We start from the raw sequence: 21,604 nt of genomic DNA on the forward strand, positions 1-21,604 counted from the left end.
CGGTGCTAAGTCTGGCGCAAGATATGGCGACATAGTCTTTGTTTCGAGGGAAGCTCAAGATGGAACGAGGATGTACGCTAAATCAACTTGATGCCCCAACTCGCACAGGTGGTAGGTAACGGCTCCGAGGGATTATATAAGGAATACTCAAAGGCAGCCAGCTAAGCTTCCTCACCAATCCAAGGCGATGCGTGTAACTAAGTACTTCTTGCTTCTGAGGGAGGATCAGACGAGCGTCGGTCTTAGTAAAGTCCAGCGGTGTGATCTGTCAATGGAAAACTGCGTGGTCATCTGGGAGCTTATGGGGGCGAAAGCTGGGATCGTCGGTTCGTCGTTGTCGTCTGATTCTATTTGGTGGGTATTGCTTAGGTATACCCGTCTTCTGACCAGGCAATGACCAAGCAATGAGGATGTCGTTGCGAGTGAGATCCTCAATGGAGTTCGACAAGCCGACTCTGGCTAATAGTAACGTCAACCTGGCTGACAGCCTGAGATACTAGAAGCGGAGGCAGTATATCCGGCAATTCCTGTGAGAGAAGATGACTGATAACGGTCGCAGATGCTGTTGAGGCTTATATACTTTGTGATTTCTGTTGATTATTGCTTGCTGCACTTACCTAGGGAAATATTCGTGCCTGCTCACTTTCAGGATGGCTGGGAAATGCATCTCAAGGATTATTACTGAATTTATGCAAATTTGTCGTAAATCTTTTTCTAGCATGGTAGCTATTTAAGTCTTCTTCTCATTCTGAGATGGCCTCTCCCCGGCACTGTCTCTGGTGAGTATGTTCCGAGACAGTGACCGTGGCTGGAATTAAGAGTTCAAAGGTATGGGCAAATCTGAAGTTCTTCTTCAAAGTGCAGAGGTGGCCCATATTCAAGACGTTCGGGTGTGGGTACTGATAATCATCGGCCGTCATCGTCGTCTGTTGCTGTTTGTCTAGTAATGTGTTGAGTATTCTGATCTATGTTGACGGGGCGCTGAGAACCTGGCTGTGAGTACGACAGATAGTATGTGACACCTCCCCACTGGGAGACGTTGGCAACAGATAGCCGGGCTAGGCAGAAGCCATATGGGTGTTGCGCTTTTCTAGGTAGAAATTCTTGCCTCACAGGTTCTCTTTTAAATAGACAGAATTCCTCGTCTAAGGAGGTCAAGGGCGGGCAACTACATCAAGAAATTCGAGTAATGAAGTGGTGTAACTTGGTCTTCCTGGCGCTGGGAAAGCCATCGTATTGCATGACTGTGAAACTAATAACTTTTGACCAAGACACATGGTCAAGAAACCTATTAAAACATCTAGATGAATAAAAGAAAAAAAGCCTATGACTCCCAGTCCAACTGCCCTCTACTCGTTAATCCGGTGCCGCCAGACCTGCTGCTCGGCCCTCGCACTATACGTACTCGCACCCAAGACCGCACTCATCTGATCGTCCCCGAGAAACATGACCTGACGCGCCAGAAACCACCGGATCCCCTCCGTGCACGGCGGACTCGTCAAGCTCCCCTGGTACGTCCAGAACTCGCCAAACATGCCCACCTCCCTCAGCGCCTCCGTCAGATCGAGCTCGACCCGCACCGACTCGCCCGTCTCGTTGAACCCGACGTACGGCGGCATCTGGTCGAAGAAGGCGTTGTCGTCCGCGGTGCTGGGGTCGAGGCGGAAGGCGAGCACGGCGGCCGGCTTGCCCGACGCGTCGACGTGGACGAAGTGCATCTCGGCCCGGGAGCGCCAGCCGCTGACGGGGTGGTCGGCGGGCGTGTGGATGTGCCAGCCGGACAGGTAGAGCGTGGTGTTGTCGTAGGTGAAGGAGGGGTTGGAGGTGAAGTCGCCGTCGGGGTGGATCACGGTGAAGGCGGGGCCGTAGTTCCAGTTGTAGAAGTTGCCGGCGGTCTTGCCGGAGGGGTAGTTGAAGTTGATGCGGTGGCGGACGGCGAGGCCGTTCCCGAGGCCGATGGGGATCGGGGATTGTTGGGTGCCGGACTGGCAGAGGCGGTACTCTGAGAGGCGGGTCGCGTTAGTCATGCGAAGGACTCGAATGGAAGAATCGCGTGAGACGTACTCGGGTTGACGCGAGCCCAGTCGAAGGATGCTTCGTATGCCCAGTCTGCCTGAGCGGGCCTCTTGTAATCTTCGCGCTTGACGGCCCTCGCGGCGTGGGAGTTGCCGTGGTCTGCGCAGGCGATGGCTTCCGACGCCCACAGGAGGGCAGCGTAGAGATACGGTGTGAGCATCATTTCGAGGAAAAGGACTTGGGTAGAACGAATGTTGTAGCTATGCTGAGAAGAGCGAGTGTGCTGGGATGCTGGATGATGTGCTTGCCGTCGTCAACGAAGGGGGCTTCTCGCCATACTTATGGACGTCTGATGATTTCGTTTCATCGTGGATCGGCGAAGATCTTGCAATGCCCTGTTCCGTACGCTCATAAGCCTCATGAATGCCAAGTCAACTCGCCAAGACTCAGCTCCCCCAATGCTCGACGCACTCATGCATGTGTAGACCCCCCAAGGCTTCCACCTCGTGTGAGTGACACGCCCAACGCAAGCCAGTCACGGACGGCCGAAAGTTTATTCGAAAACATGAGTACGTCTTATCTTTCTGAATGTGTATTCTGACGTGTTGGTTTTGCTGCATAGGTGATGTGTAATTGGTTGCGCTGCCTAGGTAAAGTTGAATCGGACTTTTCCCCCTTTGAATTCGACGGAGGCAGTTCTGTGGCAATCGGCGGAAGAATGCGCCAAGCCACGATGTCAACTGTGGTGCTCTGCAGTCGTCTTCCTTATCTGCGAAATTTCATTTCTTGGCATTGTCGTTGGAATTTCCTTTCCTTGGCGTAATCGGTCGAAGGATGGGTTGTCAGGTTGGACGTTTTCGTTTTTGTCGCAGATTCCAGCTTGGGGCTGCGACGCTTCTCCAGCTTTTGAGGTATGACTGCGGAGGTCTCATGCCCCTCTCAACGCCAATGAACATCTGATAAGGAACGTTCATTGTTGTTTCAAAGTGAGTGAGGATCAGTTCTCATTTTGTTTCCGTCGATTCCTTCCATTGGCTGGTGAGTAATATACTAAGGCACATGGCGTAATATGCGCAATGTTGGCTGGATACATTAGCTACGTATCTCCTTTTGAGACGTTGATACTGAATGAGGTTCTATGAAGTATGGGGAACATGATAAGGATTTTGTCGATTGCTCACGTCGTGTGATACGGTCTTCGACCTGACTTATGTAGTGTTCTGGAGAGGAGCTTTACTGCATGTATTACTTGGCATGACAATGCCATCGGACCTAAGGAATGGTCTGGGTTGAGACGAAGGCGAGTGTCTTGTCACTCAAGTTGCATTCTGGTAACAATCAAGGTGTGATGGTCGGCGGCATGGTATTTAATGAATGATACCAGACATACTGCAGTGTTCGAGCAGTAGTATATATTGTAGATACATGCAGGCTCAATTTAGCACCTCTGACCTGAAGAGTTAAAGTTTTAAGTAAAGCAAAGACGGAAACATTATGTAAAACCCGCTGTAGCAGAAGCCTTGGACTGATGGACCAGTATTGAAGCTTTCGACCAGCCAGCCTGGATCTCTGGTATCGCGATTCACTTCGGTTTGTAGGGGACGAGACACACACTGAAGAACGTGGTCAGAGTATTCCCAGGTTCCACAGATATGACAGAGCGTCAGCTAGTTATTATACGGGCTATAGCTGCGAAGCTCGCGCTTAGAAGCCAGAAGCACATAAAGCAGTTAGGAAGCAGTGGTTTAATAATAAACAAGTAGAGGAGAAAATAAATTCCCATCTACCCCAAGACTATAATCAACGTCTCTTCCAGCATGGCCCTCCTAGACTCCTAGTATATCCAATGATCCTTACTTGGCAATGACAAGCTGACCATCAGCGTTGTGGTTGATGGTAACAGTGGGGCCACGGACAGTGAAGTCAATCTGAACAGGCTTCTTCCCAAGCTTGGCGACGTCGAGGAGCTGTCCGACCTGGAAAGTAGCACCGTGGGCAACGTAGTAGGTGTTGACAGGCTGGATCTGGTACTGGTTGCCAGGCTCAGGCTTGAAAGTGGCAGTAGGGACACTGCCAGCTCCATCAGGGGAGCTGGCGAGACCAACGAAGAAGTTTCCTTTTGAATCAAATTAGGCTTTGCTGGTAGAAACTGACGTGAGCGGAGGAGACTTACGCTCGGTGGCATCCTCGAGAGTGAAGTCGTTGCCAGTGTCAACTTCGTAGGAGTTGTTCCAGGCAGTAGGCTGAGCAGGAGCCTTGTCGAAAGCAGGAGCACCAGACCCGGAAATCATGGTGAGAGTAGTTCCAGGGACATCGGTGTCATCGCTGGCCTTGGAGCCAAGCGTGACAGGCTTGGTCTGGGTGATAGAGACCTTAGCACCAGCCTTCTCACCGCCCTTCCAGGTACCAACAATGGCATAGTAGTTCTTCCACATCTCGAACTCAGCAGTGGCACCATCGGGAGTACCCTGAGCGGTCTGGTAGATGTTAGTCCAGATGCTGGACTTTACAACACCAGTGATCTCAGGCTTCTCGCTGAAGAGGTTGTAGTTCTGGCTGCTGCCAGTCTTGTTGTTGATGATGATAGTGTACTTGTTGACCATTGTGGCGGTAGTATAAAGCTGATGTGCGTTTCAAGAATAAGAAAGGTGGGAAGTGAGAGAGTAGTAGATGGTTGAAGTGTGATGAGTGATTGATTGTGTTGAAAAGATACTGGTACCTGCGATGGACCGGTTCTTATATAGATCTTTTCCCAAATACCATCAAGCCTTTCGATTTTATGTTCCTCAGAGTCTCTGTAGCCAGACCACAAATCTCGTCACACTCCTTGAGCCATTCCTCAGCTGAACAGTCTAGACCTTCGCTCCCCTGGACTCCCTGTGATCACCAATCCAAGCAAAAGCTTTGAACGAGCGTTACTACAACCTAGCTCTTAGGCATATCACCATAGCATCCCATCCAACTCATGACAGATGCCTCCATGGGATAGGTTCATAAACGGCAGGTCGGTGGCGATAGTACGCTACAACACCACATTCAGTCGGCAGACCGATTCAGCTATGGAAGTTGTGGTGTCCGCAGCCAGCCGCCATGAGGCTGGCTGAAAGTTCCCTAGACTGAGGTAGCCCATGCGTTCTTGTCGCTATGCCTTATCTGGTATTGACAGGCCAGGGCAGAGCTGAACATCTAACTGCGGTTAGTCGCTACTTGCCACATAAATAAAATATTAGTTATACCACCGTTTTTTGAAGGGGTTGATGCTAAACCCCTCGTTTTCAAGCGCAGTAAACTCATCATCGTTCTCAGCTCCCTTTTCCATTCACTTCGACATGTTCTTCCCATATTCATTGATTACTGCATCAATGAAAAGACCTGTTCTAGGGGTGCGAGTGGGGTCCTCCGCAACGCGATCGGCGACCAGAAATATACATCGCACCATCACAGTCACAAACTCAACCGGCAGTACGCAAAGCTATGCCTTGTTCGCCGACGCGCCCAAGATCACCCCGGGTGTCGCGACTATCAACAACAACATTATCCTGACACTCCGTGGCGTGGCCAGCGCATCTGGCCAAGCGTACTTCACTCTTCCCAAGTCGCCGCTGTACGCGGTCTGCGGCACGAGCTACGGTGGCGAATCGACCGTTGAGACCCAGGTTGAGGTCCTGGATATTCGTCCAGTTGAGGTTGGGCACAAGGCAGATGATCAAACCCTCGTCATGGGAACTACGCTCGACCTAGTGATTAAGAGAGGCACCCCGAACTTTGCCAACAGACCCGACATTCCGCCATCGGGCAATGAGGGCTGTTTCTGTATCCGCACTAGCAGTGAGTTCACTCATAGCCAAGCGCGAGCTGGTAGGTTTGAGTTTTGAAACTGAGCAAGTTTGTCTTGGCTGACTGACCTTTATGTCTCGAATTGCAGGAGACTTCATCGTTGGCATTTCTTTGTTCAAGAAGCTGTCACGCTATTTTGGCCCCTTTGCCACGTTCAGGCCTGCCCCCGGAGCTGAGTATCAGGTACAGCCTCTGAACCGATTTTATCTCGCTGTCGGTGACTACGACGTACGATCGCCTACTTTGAGTGGTCTTGAGAAACGGAACTGTCTGATAGACTTTGATGTTCTAGAGCTGGATAACGTACAGGTTCACCATACAGAGACAGGACGTCTTACTGTCAAGTCGGACTTCAACGAAGACTGAGCCGGAGGAAGCTCATTAGTTGCACCGCGTAGTGCTACATGTAGTTTATGCCAAGTGTCCCGTTGCCTGTCGAGTTTGCAAGCAGTATTTACGAGTTCCACTATGATATATTCACATCCCTCGAGGAATCCGCGACAGCTTGTCAATCATTGAGACTGCACCGGCGATACTCACAATAGACAGCCTGTTCTCGTATCGTATTAAAACACCTTTGCGGGAGCATCCATCTCCTTCCAAAATCACACGATCAAACCATTTGTCCACCTTTTCGTTGAATATGTGATGAGATAGAGGCGGGGAGGCCGACAATCACGAGGAATCACGTTGCAGAATGTGTCTGAACAGCCAGCCACGATGACTTTTCAAGCATAACTATGTGACAACGCGTACATGTTACATGTAGCTAGTCTCTTTTCATGAGACGCACCCCGCAATTTGGCTGACGGTTAGTCTAAGCAACATTGGTTAACCGCCACGGTTCTAGACCATAATCTGAGCACAGGAATAGCACTATGCATGTCAGATCAAACCGACGAGTTAAGGCGCGAGGTCTTCGTCAGCTCTTGGCCAGATGGCGGAATCACATACCAGCAATGTGAAGATCGCAAGGTCAATATAGCGCGCGCGCGTAAATAGTCATGTGGCTTGTGCTAACAAGAGAGGGTGTTTGCACGGAGTATCCGCGACTATCGATTCAAATCCTACGCAAATATGTCGCTAACAGTAGCGAACGGCTCTGGCGCTGCGCCCCTCCCCGCGCCATGAACGGACGGACGCTATTCGGAACGGGAACGTTTCCCCAGCTCCCGCGCTCTTATTAGTGGCGATACGTCGTTAGCGTGGGCTACCCCCAAGTTTGGAACAAAGTTCTAATCTCACTGGCCCCAAGACGGCATTATTGCCAGTCAAGGTCTCCTCTTTAGGGACCTTCACTCTCAAAAGGGTAAACAGAGGGCCTTACAAAATGTCTTACCATGTGGCAGCTAGGCACGTTTGTCGGTCCAATGAAGTCAAAGGCTCCTGTCAGCTAGCCACAATGTGATTGTGTGACGTCAACCCACTTCCTTGGCTGCTTAGCAATGTTGTAATATAGGCCTCTTCCTTTTGAACGATGAACTTGCCCGGCTCTGGGAAGGCTTTAGTTTCTCTTATCCGCATATAGTGTGGGGTGGGAGTATTGCCCGGCTCTGAGGGAGCTTTATAGCAGTTTACCAATGCGAGTTTCTCAGTTCTTTATCCGCATATAGTGTATATTCACTGCACCAATCAAATTTCCAATCATCCGCTTGAAAGCATAGAGAGACCTGATGACATGATTCCACGGCTGAAGATTATCAGCCAGCCATCAGTGACTGACAACGATGGAAAGAAACATGCCTCACAGGCGGCCGTACCCGGCACATAAGTTTATCGACCCGATTATGTATCTACAGCCAGCCATGTGCTTGTAAGGTCTTAGCTCTGATGATTTGTTCGCTGGAAAGGTTCACCTCATTAACCAACAAAAAGCCCTGCCATTGGACACAACTGCGAGTAGCACATAAAAGGCAAGAATTAAATTGTACGAGTAGTGAATTGGAGGGAATTGCCTATCTTACGACTCTCAGATAGACAACAGACGTCTTTCAAGAAAATAACTAGATTGCTGAACCCTTAACTACATGATCATCTGAATCAAGTCAGGTAGTTGCACATCATCTTATCCAACCAGTGTGAGAAAGTAAGCCCATTGTAGTTATAACAATCTAGTAGAGCGAGTATGCTCAGCTAATCTATCCAGACGACCTTGCTCCTAAAGCATCGTGTCCAACACGTTCAATACGCATGAGGATTGGATGGAAAATAATCTGGTCCAAAGCTTCATCCAGATTCATCGCGTCCATAATACGATACAGCCCCGGTATATCGCTGTTCCACTGATAAAAATTGCCACTCTCATCCTTGAGTAGATAGTTTGTCCCTCCAACTTGGCGAATAACGGGCTGGAGGCCACGGATGTTATAGGACATAGAGAGGTTGGTCGTTGCTGGGTTGAAATACATCTTGATTTCCATGTCTTTCTCGTCGTTGGTCCACTCGGGAGTGAGGTCTGCGAGATCTGGGACGGGTACGGCCTTGTCGACTGGCTTTGCTGGCCGGTCACGGGTTCCTCGAGGGATGCTGGGTCGTGATACACCAGCTTCTGGAGCGCCCAATGAGCTGTCTCCTGCCATTGCCTTGTTAAGGGTTCAGTCAGTAATGATTATTCGATTTCATCATTCCACACGTACAATGCTTTTCTCTAGCGAGGTTGATGTGTATTTTGGAAATCGGAGTTATCGTCTGCTCTTACATTATTGTTGAGAGCAATGAAATTCTCTGGGATCTGGTCTGATGGAGATATAACTCAATCTTTGGTCACACGGCTGGATGATTTGTAATGCCGTCCATTCATTCTGTGAGGGGTAAAACAACTGCCATCCCGTTGTAAGGTAGTGGGCAGTGGCTAGCTGAAAGTCTACATTCGGACACTGCCTCAGCTGTGACGGTCTCAGCCCAATAGCGCTGAATCTTCTAGCTATCACAGATTTGGCTCACACAATAAGATGCATCGAACCGATTTAGACTAGTGCTGTTGTCGCATATTGGATGCGTGTACTTGTAACATTCATTTGTGATATAGACTATGAGCTCGGAAACACCTACACGCCTTTCGTATAAGTATGATGGCAGAAAGAGAACAGAAGAAACGGGAAGAATAGAGCTTTACGCCGCCCCTTTCCTCAGCTCTTGCCATCTTTACTCGTCTACACTACTCCGGGGTTACTTACCAAATACCCATAAATTGCCAACCTATCCATCATCTCACCTCACTCTGCCTACGTGGACCACATACCGCGAACAGAGACCTTCACAGAATGGCACAGCTCGCAAACATCAGTTGGCCTAACTTCGTTGCCTTCAATGGTCAATTGACAGTGGCTACCTTCCAGACACCTGCCATTGGCGGCGTGGCACAAGCAGCAATCGAGTTTACCAACTGGCTCGACCAAATTCGCCAGAATCCTGCACACTTTGGCTTTTCTTTTGCCTACCAGGCCCCCGTGGTACAACTTCTTGATACCTTCTTTCCTGCGGGCGTCAGGGCACGGCGTTTCAGCACTGGTCCTCCTCCGCCATTACAAGCTGGCCAGGCTGTCGCCCTTCCGATAATGGTCCCATATGGCAACACACAGATGGGCATTGTGGACGGTCCTACTGCGCTGGGTTACATATTCAGCGTTGTAAGCCCCCCTGCTGGGCTGGACCAAACCTGGCAGGAATACTTTCTTCCCCTCACGGTGCTTTATTCATGGGCCGTCTACCTAGCCTACATCAGCTTTCTTGGCGCTCCATCAACTGTTCTGCCAGATATTGAAGCAGTCCCCCGCATGACCTGTGTCATGTATCTAGAACGGAAGAACCTGGCACCGTACTTTTTTCTTGGTCAAACTAAGGCTAGGGCTGGACGCAATACCGCCCAATGGGCCCAAGATGAGTTGGACAACAAGCTCTGTCTCAACTATCGAGCTCAGATGGTGTTCAACGCAGCCCAATTTGGGAACCCACCACTGCCAGAAGCCTCAGACCAATGGCAGGTGCGCATGAGGGAAACCTTGTTCGAGATACTACCCGGTGCCAACGGGCCGCTCCTCGCTGTAGAGGACTTCTTACAACAAGTTTTCTCAGGCTGGGCAAACAACCAAAACATCCAGGCTCTTTTACCTCCTCTACCTGTTGGTTTTGGGGTGGTAGACATGTTAGCAGACCTTCAGCGTCTTCTACTTGCTGTGACCATTGCAGCTTGGGTCAATGCTGGCACGCCCATGAGCTGGCCACCAGGAAATATGGCTTCCGCCAACCGCCTGAGGAATGCCCATACTCAACAGGCCATGCGGGATGCCCTTGATGCTCTTGTCGATGCCCAAACTGCAGGTCAGACGCCCCTGCAAATGACACCGCTGTGGATCAAGCTGCTTGAGCTTTACATTGTTCCTATTATTCGCGTGCCACCTAACACGCTACCAAACCCAACCTTCCCTCCCGGTGGCTATGCGCCAGATGCACCGGGTATGACAGCTCTCGTCAACGGCATAGCTACGGGACTATATACGATATTTTCAATTCCCTTGAACATCAAGCTGCGGAAAGCTGTGCAGCTCTGTCGAGGCCATTCAACACCAGGGCTGATTGCTGCAAACGAGATTGCCCGAGAACAGCAATGGATAGCACGATTTCGACGAAACACAACAGAAGATTATGGCCGGTGTGCCGAGACATACCCGGCATCTGCTATTTCGTAAGTTGACCGCGTTCTTGATATGAACAAAAGCTAACGGCACACCTCGTGTGTAGGCAACTTTTTTGGAACGGCGCATACAACACCGCTGTCGAAGGACCCGAAATTCGCGGGTTCGCTCTTGAGACCCAAGTCATTGGCAGGGGTGCAGCGGAGCTACGTCTTCTTGATCAAGCTTTTGACACGAATCAACTCGATGCGATGTCTCACCACCCAGACGTGGGCAAGTCGGCGTATCGTCTACCATGTGCCCAATTTTGTAGGCGGATGATACCCGTTGTGCAGGACCGCACACCACAGCAGCTGGACGACTATGATAATGATCTAGTCAACAACGTGCTCAAAACATATCCTATCCCCCCGCACTAGGCTGTACGCTGATAATTATTTAGTCGGACTTATCATAAATATAGCTCAAGCTGAATAGAGTGATGCCCCGGTATGCGAGAATCAGTGAAGTCTTGTCAGTCTCCTTTATCTTCTCTTCCCGGCTCACTAGAGTGGCAGAGAATGGGCAGGTGTTCGCCCGTCATGTGATGTTGCGAGATCTGTGTCAATGGGACGGGGAACGGGCCTACCGGGTCTGTAGGATTGCCGATGATCTTGCTTCACCTCCGTTTTGGATGTAATCGAGATAGACTCGATGAAGAAAGCCATCCTAATTTCAAGATAGTGCTAAGAGACCCTCATTTTGGTTCGCTTTGAGGCGCGTTCTCGGGCCGTACTAGTGGGGTGCCCGCTCTGCGTCTTCGATGCCGGTTCTCGGCCCGAGCTGCTCAATTACCACCGAAGGGCCATTGCCATCTTGTCATGATTCGAAAATCAAGGGGCCACATTATGCGATCGGCCAAAAGAAAACGTAATCACGTCTTGCAGTCGTCAGTGCGAATACAAGCGTGCCGACCTTCTATTGTTGCCGCTCCGAGGTAGTCTTTCGGTTGGAGACCTCGACTGAAGAAGAAGCGTCGGCCTTGCCTCAGAGCATAGAGTGCAGCCGAGCAAATATCTGCACCTGTTTATCGAAAGAAAATCATCACACGACGACGTCTTATGCACACAATGCTGTCTACAGTGAGGCGTGCTCTCACTCCTCCAATTCAGCGTTGCCTAGCTATCACCAGACACGGTAGCCGCAACATCTCAGCGTCTACACGGCCCGTAGCATGGTGGAGGCAAAGAATCCCATCCGCACAGAACATACGCTTTGCAACAGTCACCACTGGGAGTGTTGGCGTGGGAATCATTGGGTTGATGTTGGCAGGGCGGGATGCCCCGACGTCAACGGATGATCCTCGAGATTTGAGCGTGCTTTCTACGGTTCCCTTAAGTAAGCTCTGCTCAGGATGGGTGTAAGTTGACCGGCCCAGAAGAGGGCGTTCCTCGCGAAAACGATAACTAAGTTGACCATATGAACCAGTGCGTTTGCGTTTTGCTCCTCCCCAGCATGGGTCAACGCAAGCGAGTCACTCTACAACCTCATGTCTAAGACCCCCGTCATCTCCTCAATCACACACTTATTTGTCATGGGGACCTTTTTCAATCAGTTTCTTGGCGGAGAAACAGTTGAGAGCTGTATCCCAAAGATCAAGGCGCTCCGCCAAGAAAACATCGGCACTCTGCTCGGCTACAACATCGAAGCTGAACTGGATGGCTCCAGCAAGGATCCCGACCTCATTCTCAACCAGACTCAGCACGTGCTCTCTTCAATTGAGGCGCAAGGAAGGCTCGCCAAGCAGTTTTCGCCAGATGCCGCCACTACCGGAGGCGACAACAGGTGCTGGGTTAGGATAAAAATAACCGGCCTCGTACCTCACCCAGTGGCCCTGTGCAATGGTTCAAAGGCAGTTTTGGCTGCAAGAGCCGCAAGGGGTTTGGATAAGAATGTCCCATATCCAGGTCTGCCCCATGACGGCGACTGGGACGCCGCGCTCAACGGCCAAGGTGTCACTCAAGCTGACCGTGAGCAGCTACTCCGTCTGAAGGCTACCATGGAGACCATCGCAGGAAAGGCACGAGAAAACAGCGTCCGCATCGTGATTGACGCGGAACAGACCTGGTACCAGCCAGTTATTGACGCCCTCACGGACGAGCTAATGCAGAAATACAATGCCCTGGATGGTGGCCCAGCGACCTGCATCGCCTCGTTTCAAGCCTACTTACGAAGGTACCCGCAACTCCTTGACGAACAGATCCGACGCGCGGATGAGAAGGGCTACAAACTGCTTTTCAAGCAGGTTAGGGGAGCGTATATGGTGACTGAGGCAGAGAGATGGGAGAAGGAGGGCCATCAAGGCCCAAGTCCGGTATGGTCGACCAAGGAGGAGACAGATGCGAGCTTCAACTACGGCATCGAGAAGGCGCTGTCGACCATTGCGGAGCAAGTGCGCCAGACCGGGTCTTCCAGGATCGGGGCGGTCTTTGCAACGCACAATTCCATCAGCGTCGGTCTCGGTATCCGATTATTGGAAGAATACGGATTGGCCAAGCGACAGGAGGAGAGTGGGAAGTTCGTACTTTCGAAGGAGGCTGCGGGAAGCATTACCTTCGCTCAGTTATACGGTCAGAATGATGGGGATATAGATCATCTTTCCATGACAATGCTGACATATTTCTAGGTATGAAGGACGACCTCACGAATAAGATCACCGGATCTATCGAGGCATCAGGGGGCCTCGCGCTAGTTGTCAAAGTGAGCTTTTACTCTTTCATCTACCATCCGCTAACACCATGACCAGTCCATGAGCTATGGCGATTTACGCGAGTGTCTGCCCTTTCTCGCTAGAAGAGCGACCGAAAACAAGGCGGTTCTTGACGGTAGAGGAGGTGCAATGGCTGAGAGGATTCGACTGGGACGTGAAATTCGTAGGAGATTCACTCCCCTCAAGTAGATGAGGGGCCGCCGCACAATTAGTTTTTCGATGGCAACAGACAACAAATTCGTTCCTAGTTTCACAGACAATGGAACAGACGATTATGCGTAAAACCAGCAACTTAATATACAAGCGTAGGGATTAATAAACTCCTAGTACCTCCGCAGTATTTATGCGTTGGGAGCCGAGAGGCTGCTTAGAATATCGCCGCTTCCGAGTATAATTTCGTGTTTCGTCTTTGGTCTCGATGTCAGAGACGGACGTCGGGATCGGCTACGTGAGTTTTGTAGGAAATTCGTCTCCACATCAGTTGAGAAACACTGCGATGAGCGCGGCATGTTGGTCCTTCGCGTAGCGGATGACTGATGCGTGTAAGGAAGACATGCAAGCATGCCTCCGCTCCATAAAGACACCCCAGGAAGACGGCAGATTTCCAAATTGAATTGAATTCGACAAGACAAAAGCCTATTGCTCAAACACTGCCAAGTCACTCTGGGATATGGCAAGCACTGATGGTGCTGCTCATACTCTCGAATGAGTCTTTCACGGTCCGAATGCTTGAAAATCTAAGAAGAACATTCATCGAGTTTGCCTTATCGTTCGTCCCGCTTGATCTCGCGCCCCCAAACGGGTGAGCCCCAATGACTGCCCCAGTGCACTTATCATTAATGCAAAACATGCCCACCGAGTCTCTCAACCTCTCATTGGCGATCTTTATGGCCTCTCTGTCCCGCGAGAAGAAAGACCCCGCCAAGCCGTACTCGCTCGTGGAGTCTATGAGGTCGCATACGTCCTCAAGGCTGCTCGGCAGTGCGTCGTCGTAGGTTAGCACGGCAAACAACGGCCCAAAAAGCTCCCGCGTGAGTAAATCGGACGTGGCCGTCTTGTCATCCTGGTTGGCCTCCAGAATAGCCGGTTGGATGAAGAGGCCTTTGCTACCATTCCGCTTGCCGCCAAAGAGGAGCCGATGATTATGCTTCTGGGCGTCATCCAAGAAGTCTCCGAATCGTACGAAAGCTGCTTCGAAAACTATCGGCCCGAGCGGGTGGTGAAGTTGCTTGACGTCGTCGCCATGCGTCATCTTGGCCGCCTCTCTGAGCAACGCCGCCTTGAGATCACCCTGCTCCCACATCGACTTCGGGACATACAGACGCGACAACGCGCTACACTTTTGTCCTTGGAACTCGAAGGCTGATCGAACTGCAGCGGAGGCAATCCAATCGACGTCTTCACGACACGAGTTATGGACCAGGTGGAAGTTTTTGCCGCCGCTCTCGCCCACGATCCGCGGAAAGGTCTTGTATATGTTTGTGTTTGTCCCAATCTGCGCGAACAAGCTCTTAAGGACCGCCGAAGAGCCTGTGTAATGGAGACCAGAGAAATGGGGGCTCGCCAGAGCAGGTTCAACAACCACCGCAGGGTCTGCCGTGGGAAGGAACTGGACCACTCCCTTGGGCAACCCGGCCTCCTCCATGGCCTGGTACAGGATGTAGTTTGACAGCACGGCCATCGGTGACGGTTTCCAAAGTACGACGTTCCCAAGAATAGCCGGGGTGAAAGCAATATGTGCACCCAGCGCAGTAAAGTTGAAGGGCGAAATCGCAAGAACGAACCCCTCTAGCGGCCGGTAATCGAGGCTATTGTACGCCGAATCTGACTGCTTAACCGGCTGCTGCTGGTAGAGCTGATGGCAGTAGTAAACGTGGAAATTGAGGGTGTCGATGACTTCGGCGATACAGTCGCCTTCTGCTTGTCCGCACGTCTTGCCTTGGCCGAGCATGGTGGCCGCCATGAGCTTCCATCTGTACTTGGTCTCGACAAGCCTCGCAGCGCGTTTGTAGATGGCGGCGCGGTCGCTGAAGGGCATGCTTGTCCATTTGTGACGCGCAGCCAGGGCACCAGGGATGGCAATCTTCTTGACGGTCTCCCGGTCTACCTCGTGATATTCTGCGAGCGGGGCGCCATGGTGATTCCAGGGGCTTTTCTGGGCACTCTTCCGACCGGTATAGAGGCGTTCACCGTTCATGATGCTGGGGATTTCGAAGGTTGTGTTTTCGGTCTCTGCCAGGGCAGCTTTCAGAAGCTTGCGCTCCTCCGTACCCGGATCATAAGAAAACTTTCGCTCTAGCTGTCAGTAGTGTATTCGTATATGCGCTGAAGCGATAGATTGAGACTCACCCCGTCGGCGTTGGCCGGTTCTGGATACCGTGAAAATGACATGGCAATTCAGTGGAAGTAAGCTGTAGCTGTCTGAACAATCTGGAAAGTCTACGGTAGCATTTCCTCAAACTTGCCAACCGACATGCTTTATTAGCATCGTCAACTTGTGAATCCAGGCTCGGGCCGGTTGGAGGGGTGGGTGAATCAGGGGGTTGATCGGCATCCTTTCGAATCGGAGAGTCAAGGCCGAACGACCCATTAGTAAGCCCTGTCACCAATACCACAGTGCTGCGGCTATGAAGCTGGGCTCAAAGTAGATAGAACGAGGTTTGTGCTACCTTGGTTTCCAACGTATCACGGCCCGAGAGTATCAGCGTGCGGAGCACGAGTAGCATGGGGCCGTGACAGGCAACCCGTTTACCTCCGCCAACCGGGATGCGAGTTACCGCATCATATCCCGATAAATGTGTACTCGTTGGGTATGGCGAGATGTCAGAAATCGAAAAGAAAATGAGGTTGGCTGCATTGTATTGCGCGGCGTATCGGGAAACAAACAAGCAAACACGATGTTCTAACCCATTTCTGAAACCAAGAACAAAGCTTGTGAAGATTGAAGAATTTGGCGTCTTAGGGTTAATTTGGGTCGAAAAGAAAAGACGTAGCAATCACACGGGGGATTGTCATGGTTCATTGGTGGCCGCTGACATACATATTGATGCATTCAATTGCTAATATATGATATTTGCTATCCTGAAATGTGGCTAGCTCGCAGGAAACCTCATGAGTGACGACGCCGTTTAGACGCAGCGCGCACCATCAACGAGAATCTCCACGCCACTGATGATCGAGCTGGCAGGCTCGGCAAGGAAGAGAGCCACATTGGCCACATCTGAGGGCTCCACGAGACGCCCAATCGGGATCGCCTCACATTTAGCCTTGATGATTTCCGCTGGGACCGGGCCATCCGCGATTCCAGCAAACTTGTTCAGGAGAGGCGTGTTGCCCGAGGTCGGGCAGATTGTGTTAAACCGGAGCTGGTCCCGGGCGAACTCGAGTGCCATGGACTTGGTTGCTGAGGACACGCCGGCTTTGGTGGCGTTATACCATGTCTGCAGCGCACCGGGTCGGATCGCGTTTTCGCTGGAAATGACAATGGTCGAGCCGGGACCATTCTTTTTCATTTCGGGGATGAGCATCTTGGAGGCGATGAAGATGCTCTTGACGTTGACCTCGAAGGCGCGGTTGAACTCCTCGAGGGTTACGTCAATGCTAGACTTATTTGGGTATGACCAGCCGGCATTGTGGACAACAACAGACGGCGCCCTGCCAAAACGGTGAATCGAGGTCTCAAGCTGGTGACAAAATCTATCAATATGGATGAACGGGACACAGTCATGGTCAGAGAAATCCGCTTACCGCCTTTTTCCAACTCCCTTCTTCGGCCACGTTGGCCTTGATCTGGTAAGCTTGACTCTCAGGGAATCCATCAACAGGACCATCGATGGCTTGCAAGTCCAGTCCCAATACTAGCGCGCCCTCCTTGACAAAGGCCTCAAGGATCCCTCTCCCAAAGCCCTGGTTAGAGCCTGAGACGAGAGCAATCTTTCCTGCCAAACGACCGGTCATACTAAAGGTTCGAGTTAGGTTGAGAATGGTATGAGGGGGTCAAGTTGAAGCTCTTTCTTGTCGAAGTAGTAGCATCATTGCTCGGGCGTGGATGCCGTTTGGGTGGTTTAAGATATTCTTCTTGGACGACAGTGAACACCCGGCCCGAGCTGCATGCGGGGGGGCTATCGGGTGCAGTCCCCGGAGCCCCGGATCGGGTCCGACTCCCGATTGCGCCTCTATGCCTTAATTACCCCTCAACCCCCCCCTCGGCCGGGCCGGCACTATCACTCAACACCGTATCCCTCTAACAGCAACCTTCCCAGCTCACCAGCAAACCCAGAATGGCCCCATCAACCGCAACTCCGTCTGATTTACACCGCGCGCCCGTGTAAGTGCCGTCATCATCCGGCTCGACGAAGTGAGCTAACCCGATCTCAGCGCATGTCTCAAGTGCCGCGCAGCCAAGGTCCGATGCCTGATATCCCGCCGGCCGGACCGATGTGATCGCTGCATTTCCAACAACGGCGACTGTGTCTTCACTCAGCCGAAAAGAGCCAGAGTCAGGGCCAGGCCATATCCCCAGCCCCGTCAGCGCGAGTCTCCACAACCACGCGCATTCATATCTCCGCAAAACGAGGCCCGAGAGGATGTCATCCAGGCTACGCCGTCGTCGCATGCGTCGCCGGCTCCTCCAACGCCGGTTAGCCGCGATGCCGCTCATCTTGATATTGGGCCTCAACCACCGATTACGACGGAAATACGAGCGAGGATCCTTGCAACGCTGGCGACTCTCAAAGGCAAAAGAGGGGCCCCGTTCAGCTTCATAACGTCGGGTGATAGACCACCTCTCGGTGCAAGTAACGATCCTGGAGAATCTGGTCGGCGCCATTTCCAGGGACAAGCCAGCCAGCCATCTCAGCCGTCGTTGAAACTTTCACGGCTCCTCACTCCGCTAAAAGTGGGTGGGCAAGGGCAGGTCCAGGTTGGTCCTCCAGTGAAGATGCCCAGTTACTCATCTTCCATGAGTCTCGGATCGATTGTCACGGATCCAATCGACAGTGGGATCTTGACTGAGCCGGCATCAATAGCCCTTTTCGAACATTTCATGATTGAGATGAATGCGAAATGGGAATACGTCTTGGACCCCCACTTTGACACGCACGACGATGTTAGGCGAAGAAGCCATCTACTGTTTGCCACCGTTCTGTTCTGTTCCTCCAAGTTTGCCAACTACCAAGACGGGGAGCTTTCTCTCAAAACAGACCCATTTGTTCAAACTCGGCTATGCGGCCTGGCCCGCAACCTGGCTGTCCGCACGTTTGCCGAGGGAGACAGATCTGTCGAGACCATGCAGGCATTTTACCTACTCGTCTGCTGGAAAGACGAGCATGACGATATTTCATATATTCACAGCGGCTACGCGTTCCAAATACTCCACGATCTAGACTTGGAGCAGAGCAACGGCAATACCCAGCAAACCGCGAGACGCAGACGGGCTTGGCTTGCCTTGTTTCGACAGGATAAGCAGCAAAGCCTGTTTTTCATGAGGAGGGCCTCGCTGAATGTCGGAGACGAGGAGGATTCCTCTCTTCTCGATCTGCAAACCTGGTTAAAGATGCCAAATTCCCTCCCGCTTGATTTCGTTGCTTGCTGCAGCGCTGATCTGCGACGTATTCAATCCAGGATACGCGGCATGATTCCCAAGGCATCGTCAACCATGCTTCCGTGTCTCTCGGACCTCTTGGACTCGGACCTGAACAGATGGAAATTGACTTGGCAGATACATTTTGACGGAAAAGGCAGGTTGCATCAGAACGATGATCAGTCGCTCGATCAGAGACAACTTTACCCTCGACAAGATCATTTGTCTGCTCTTGTCGGGGTTTGGGAACAGAGTGTCAGGCTCAATATTTCGTCGTCCATTCTGAGACAAGCACTCATGACTTCAGTGAACAAGGATTTTCGGTCTTCCGAACTGCCCTCCGCACTAGCCTCAAGTTTTGGCTTCCCCGCCACGGGAGAGCCCGGAGAGGGGCTTTCACCAGATACGCCTGGTCTGGCGAACAGTGTTCATGGCGCCTTGGGAACTCTGCGTCAACTTCTAAAGTTCCCGCCAGATGATCTTCGTCGGGCACCAGATGCCGTGATCCTTCTTGCACCGAATGCGGCCCTCTTCTTATGCCTACTGTTGTGCCTGCCATGCGACGGTATCCTTGGTCCATCTTTTCAAAGATGCGCCATTGGTCTTGTAACAGACATTACCTGCCATGTGAAGGACATGGTACGATCGCCGCAGGATATGGCCAACTTGCACGCGGCGTACTTGGAGTCACTAGCAAATCTGTTGCAGCCAGTGACTACACAGCGTTCACAAACTCTACAAGGTCACATGGAATCAAATGCTCAGCATTTGGACCTCGATGGAGATCCAATGCTTCTCGAGGAAACGGAAATTCAAGCGGCTCAAGTCTTAGCTGGGGGGATGGATACATTCAATCATAACGCAGATATCGGTAACGCTTTGCCTGGATTCAATAGCGACCTGGAGCAGGCGTTCCACATACAAAGCATCGCCAACTTGATGGACACGAGTTTCTTTTGGGATGCACCTGCCATGGCGGCAGAGAGAAATTGCGACTAAAGACTCAGGTATCAAATTCATGGCAAGAAATGTAAGATTATTGCAGGAATTATGGTATTCCTCTTCATTCAAAATACTCAGATCGAGTTATCTCCGCAGGAGAAAACACCTCCGATAAGACCGTCGTCGTATGACTTCTTGATGCTAAGGATTGTCGAGTAAGTACCTGCAACAATGATGAAAGCCCCGGAGAGAATCATGAAAATTCCCACAACTACCATCACAGTATCTTTCCATTGCCTCTTTTTGCATGCAGCCATGGCCTCCAAAATCCAGTGCTGCTTCTGAGACGCTGCAATTTGCTCGCGTCTCAATATAGTTATGTTTTCTGTCACCTTGACCAGCTTTCGTGCGACGTAGAATAATAGCATGAAACCGGGAACAACATTTGTAAAGATCGGGTTGAACAGCGCCCCCACCAGACTCAAGAAATCGCTGAAGAAAGGGACTACCCCGACAATGACAAACCCAAATATCACGGTCACCACCATTGATCCTACCCATACAGCCCAGTGCGTGATAGTGTTGGCCTGCAGGTGTCTTGTACCACGCAAGCACCTGACGAAGCAATACTTGGCCGCAATATGACTGTATAAAACCGCAGTCACAAGCAAACCCGGAAGCGCGATGCCGTAGGACACCTTTTTGATGAGGGGACCAGCTGATCCCAACGCCGGGCTCGCGAGATACTGTCCAACCTTGGCATAGACAATGGTTGCGATTGCAATGCATGTCGCCACGATGAAGGCTTGGCCGCAGATGAGTGCTCGCGTGAACTGCTCTGGATGCTTCATCTCGGCCGAAATGGAGAAGAACGTTGCTGAGGCGCCCACCGCAAACAGCTGGTTGGAGATTGCCATCATCGCTTCAGGAAAGGTGGTCTTCGGAAACGCGCGGACGTCAAGATCAATGGGGCCGCTTGCTGGGCCGGCAGCTGGACGACTCTGAGTAAGACAGGCTATGGCCGTTGTCCAGATGGCGATGAAGATGACTGCAACTCCCACCCAGCTGATCCAGGCGACTTTCTGAAGACCTCGGAATCCAGTGCCGATCAGAAAGCCGGCGACGGAGGTAACACCAACAAAGACAGTCGTACAGGCTCCATGGTCGGAGAGGGCGTTGAAAGCCACCGACGTAGTGAGCAAACCTGCTCCAGCAGTCATGGCGAGGTAGAGGTAGTAGATGAGTCCTACTGCTTCTCGAGCCCATGTTCCGAAGAGGAGATCGCTGGCATCCGCTATGCTGTGCATGTGTGGGTAGTACTGCCTTGCATTGCCGCACAGGTAGCCGGCGATGGTTGAAATTATGGATAAGAGAACGAAACAAAGAATGCCGGGAAAGAATCCGAGAACGTGGAAGGTCTGTGGGAGGCTGAGAGCTCCGAGGCCGATCTGAAATTTCGCGACAAGAACAGCCGCAGCCTGCCATGATACACCTCGAAAGTCAACCTCGCCATTTTCGTTGCTGAAGACGTCTTCAAAGAGCTGCCCGTTCGCTTGCGATTCGACGGTGCTCAAATCACGGCCCTCTTTTGTGGTGTTGTCATTGACGTCGGTAGCTTTCATGATGGTGCAATTTGATAGCGATTTCAAAGATATTTCTCATATTCGGATGCATCATAGCCCTCCTATTAACGACCTTTTGTAGATTGGGAAGGTCTCAGCTCAATAGTGCCATAATGCCACAGAACTCGGACCGACAGCCCCTGTTCCTCTACCAGCAAATTTCAAGACAACGTGGTGGTTGGTAGATGACAACGACTCGTTCGGGATGCGAAAGGTATCAATT

At 51.5% G+C, this 21,604-nt stretch overlaps 6 protein-coding genes across 6 annotated transcripts; 2 read left to right on the forward strand and 4 right to left on the reverse strand.

Annotated features, from left to right (window-relative positions):
* Positions 1-1,349: 1,349 nt before the first annotated feature.
* CkaCkLH20_10739 (carbonic anhydrase) lies at positions 1,350-2,239 on the reverse strand (the record flags this gene model as incomplete). The annotated part of the gene is made up of 2 exons (XM_038893453.1): positions 1,350-2,002; positions 2,065-2,239. The coding sequence occupies 2 exons, from the start codon at positions 2,237-2,239 to the stop codon at positions 1,350-1,352; spliced, it is 828 nt and encodes a 275-aa protein (XP_038741266.1).
* Positions 2,240-3,869: 1,630 nt separating this feature from the next.
* On the reverse strand, positions 3,870-4,619 carry CkaCkLH20_10740 (uncharacterized protein; the record flags this gene model as incomplete). The annotated part of the gene is made up of 2 exons (XM_038893454.1): positions 3,870-4,132; positions 4,190-4,619. The coding sequence occupies 2 exons, from the start codon at positions 4,617-4,619 to the stop codon at positions 3,870-3,872; spliced, it is 693 nt and encodes a 230-aa protein (XP_038741267.1).
* Positions 4,620-5,495: 876 nt separating this feature from the next.
* CkaCkLH20_10741 (uncharacterized protein) lies at positions 5,496-6,219 on the forward strand (the record flags this gene model as incomplete). The annotated part of the gene is made up of 2 exons (XM_038893455.1): positions 5,496-5,844; positions 5,942-6,219. 2 exons carry the CDS (start codon positions 5,496-5,498, stop codon positions 6,217-6,219), a joined length of 627 nt encoding a protein of 208 aa, XP_038741268.1.
* Positions 6,220-9,116: 2,897 nt separating this feature from the next.
* Positions 9,117-13,425, forward strand: CkaCkLH20_10742 (proline dehydrogenase; the record flags this gene model as incomplete). The annotated part of the gene is made up of 4 exons (XM_038893456.1): positions 9,117-10,537; positions 11,955-13,096; positions 13,153-13,226; positions 13,273-13,425. The coding sequence occupies 4 exons, from the start codon at positions 9,117-9,119 to the stop codon at positions 13,423-13,425; spliced, it is 2,790 nt and encodes a 929-aa protein (XP_038741269.1).
* Positions 13,426-13,894: 469 nt separating this feature from the next.
* CkaCkLH20_10743 (uncharacterized protein) lies at positions 13,895-17,193 on the reverse strand (the record flags this gene model as incomplete). Its single annotated transcript, XM_038893457.1, has 4 exons — positions 13,895-15,523; positions 15,586-15,605; positions 16,382-16,919; positions 16,984-17,193. The coding sequence occupies 4 exons, from the start codon at positions 17,191-17,193 to the stop codon at positions 13,895-13,897; spliced, it is 2,397 nt and encodes a 798-aa protein (XP_038741270.1).
* A 2,700-nt stretch (positions 17,194-19,893) lies between these two features.
* On the reverse strand, positions 19,894-21,381 carry CkaCkLH20_10744 (amino acid transporter; the record flags this gene model as incomplete). Its single annotated transcript, XM_038893458.1, has 1 exon — positions 19,894-21,381. The coding sequence occupies one exon, from the start codon at positions 21,379-21,381 to the stop codon at positions 19,894-19,896; it is 1,488 nt and encodes a 495-aa protein (XP_038741271.1).
* Positions 21,382-21,604: the final 223 nt, after the last annotated feature.

The sequence above is a fragment of the Colletotrichum karsti genome (assembly GCF_011947395.1).
Source record: "Colletotrichum karsti strain CkLH20 chromosome Unknown Scaffold42, whole genome shotgun sequence".
NCBI lineage: Eukaryota > Fungi > Ascomycota > Sordariomycetes > Glomerellales > Glomerellaceae > Colletotrichum > Colletotrichum karsti.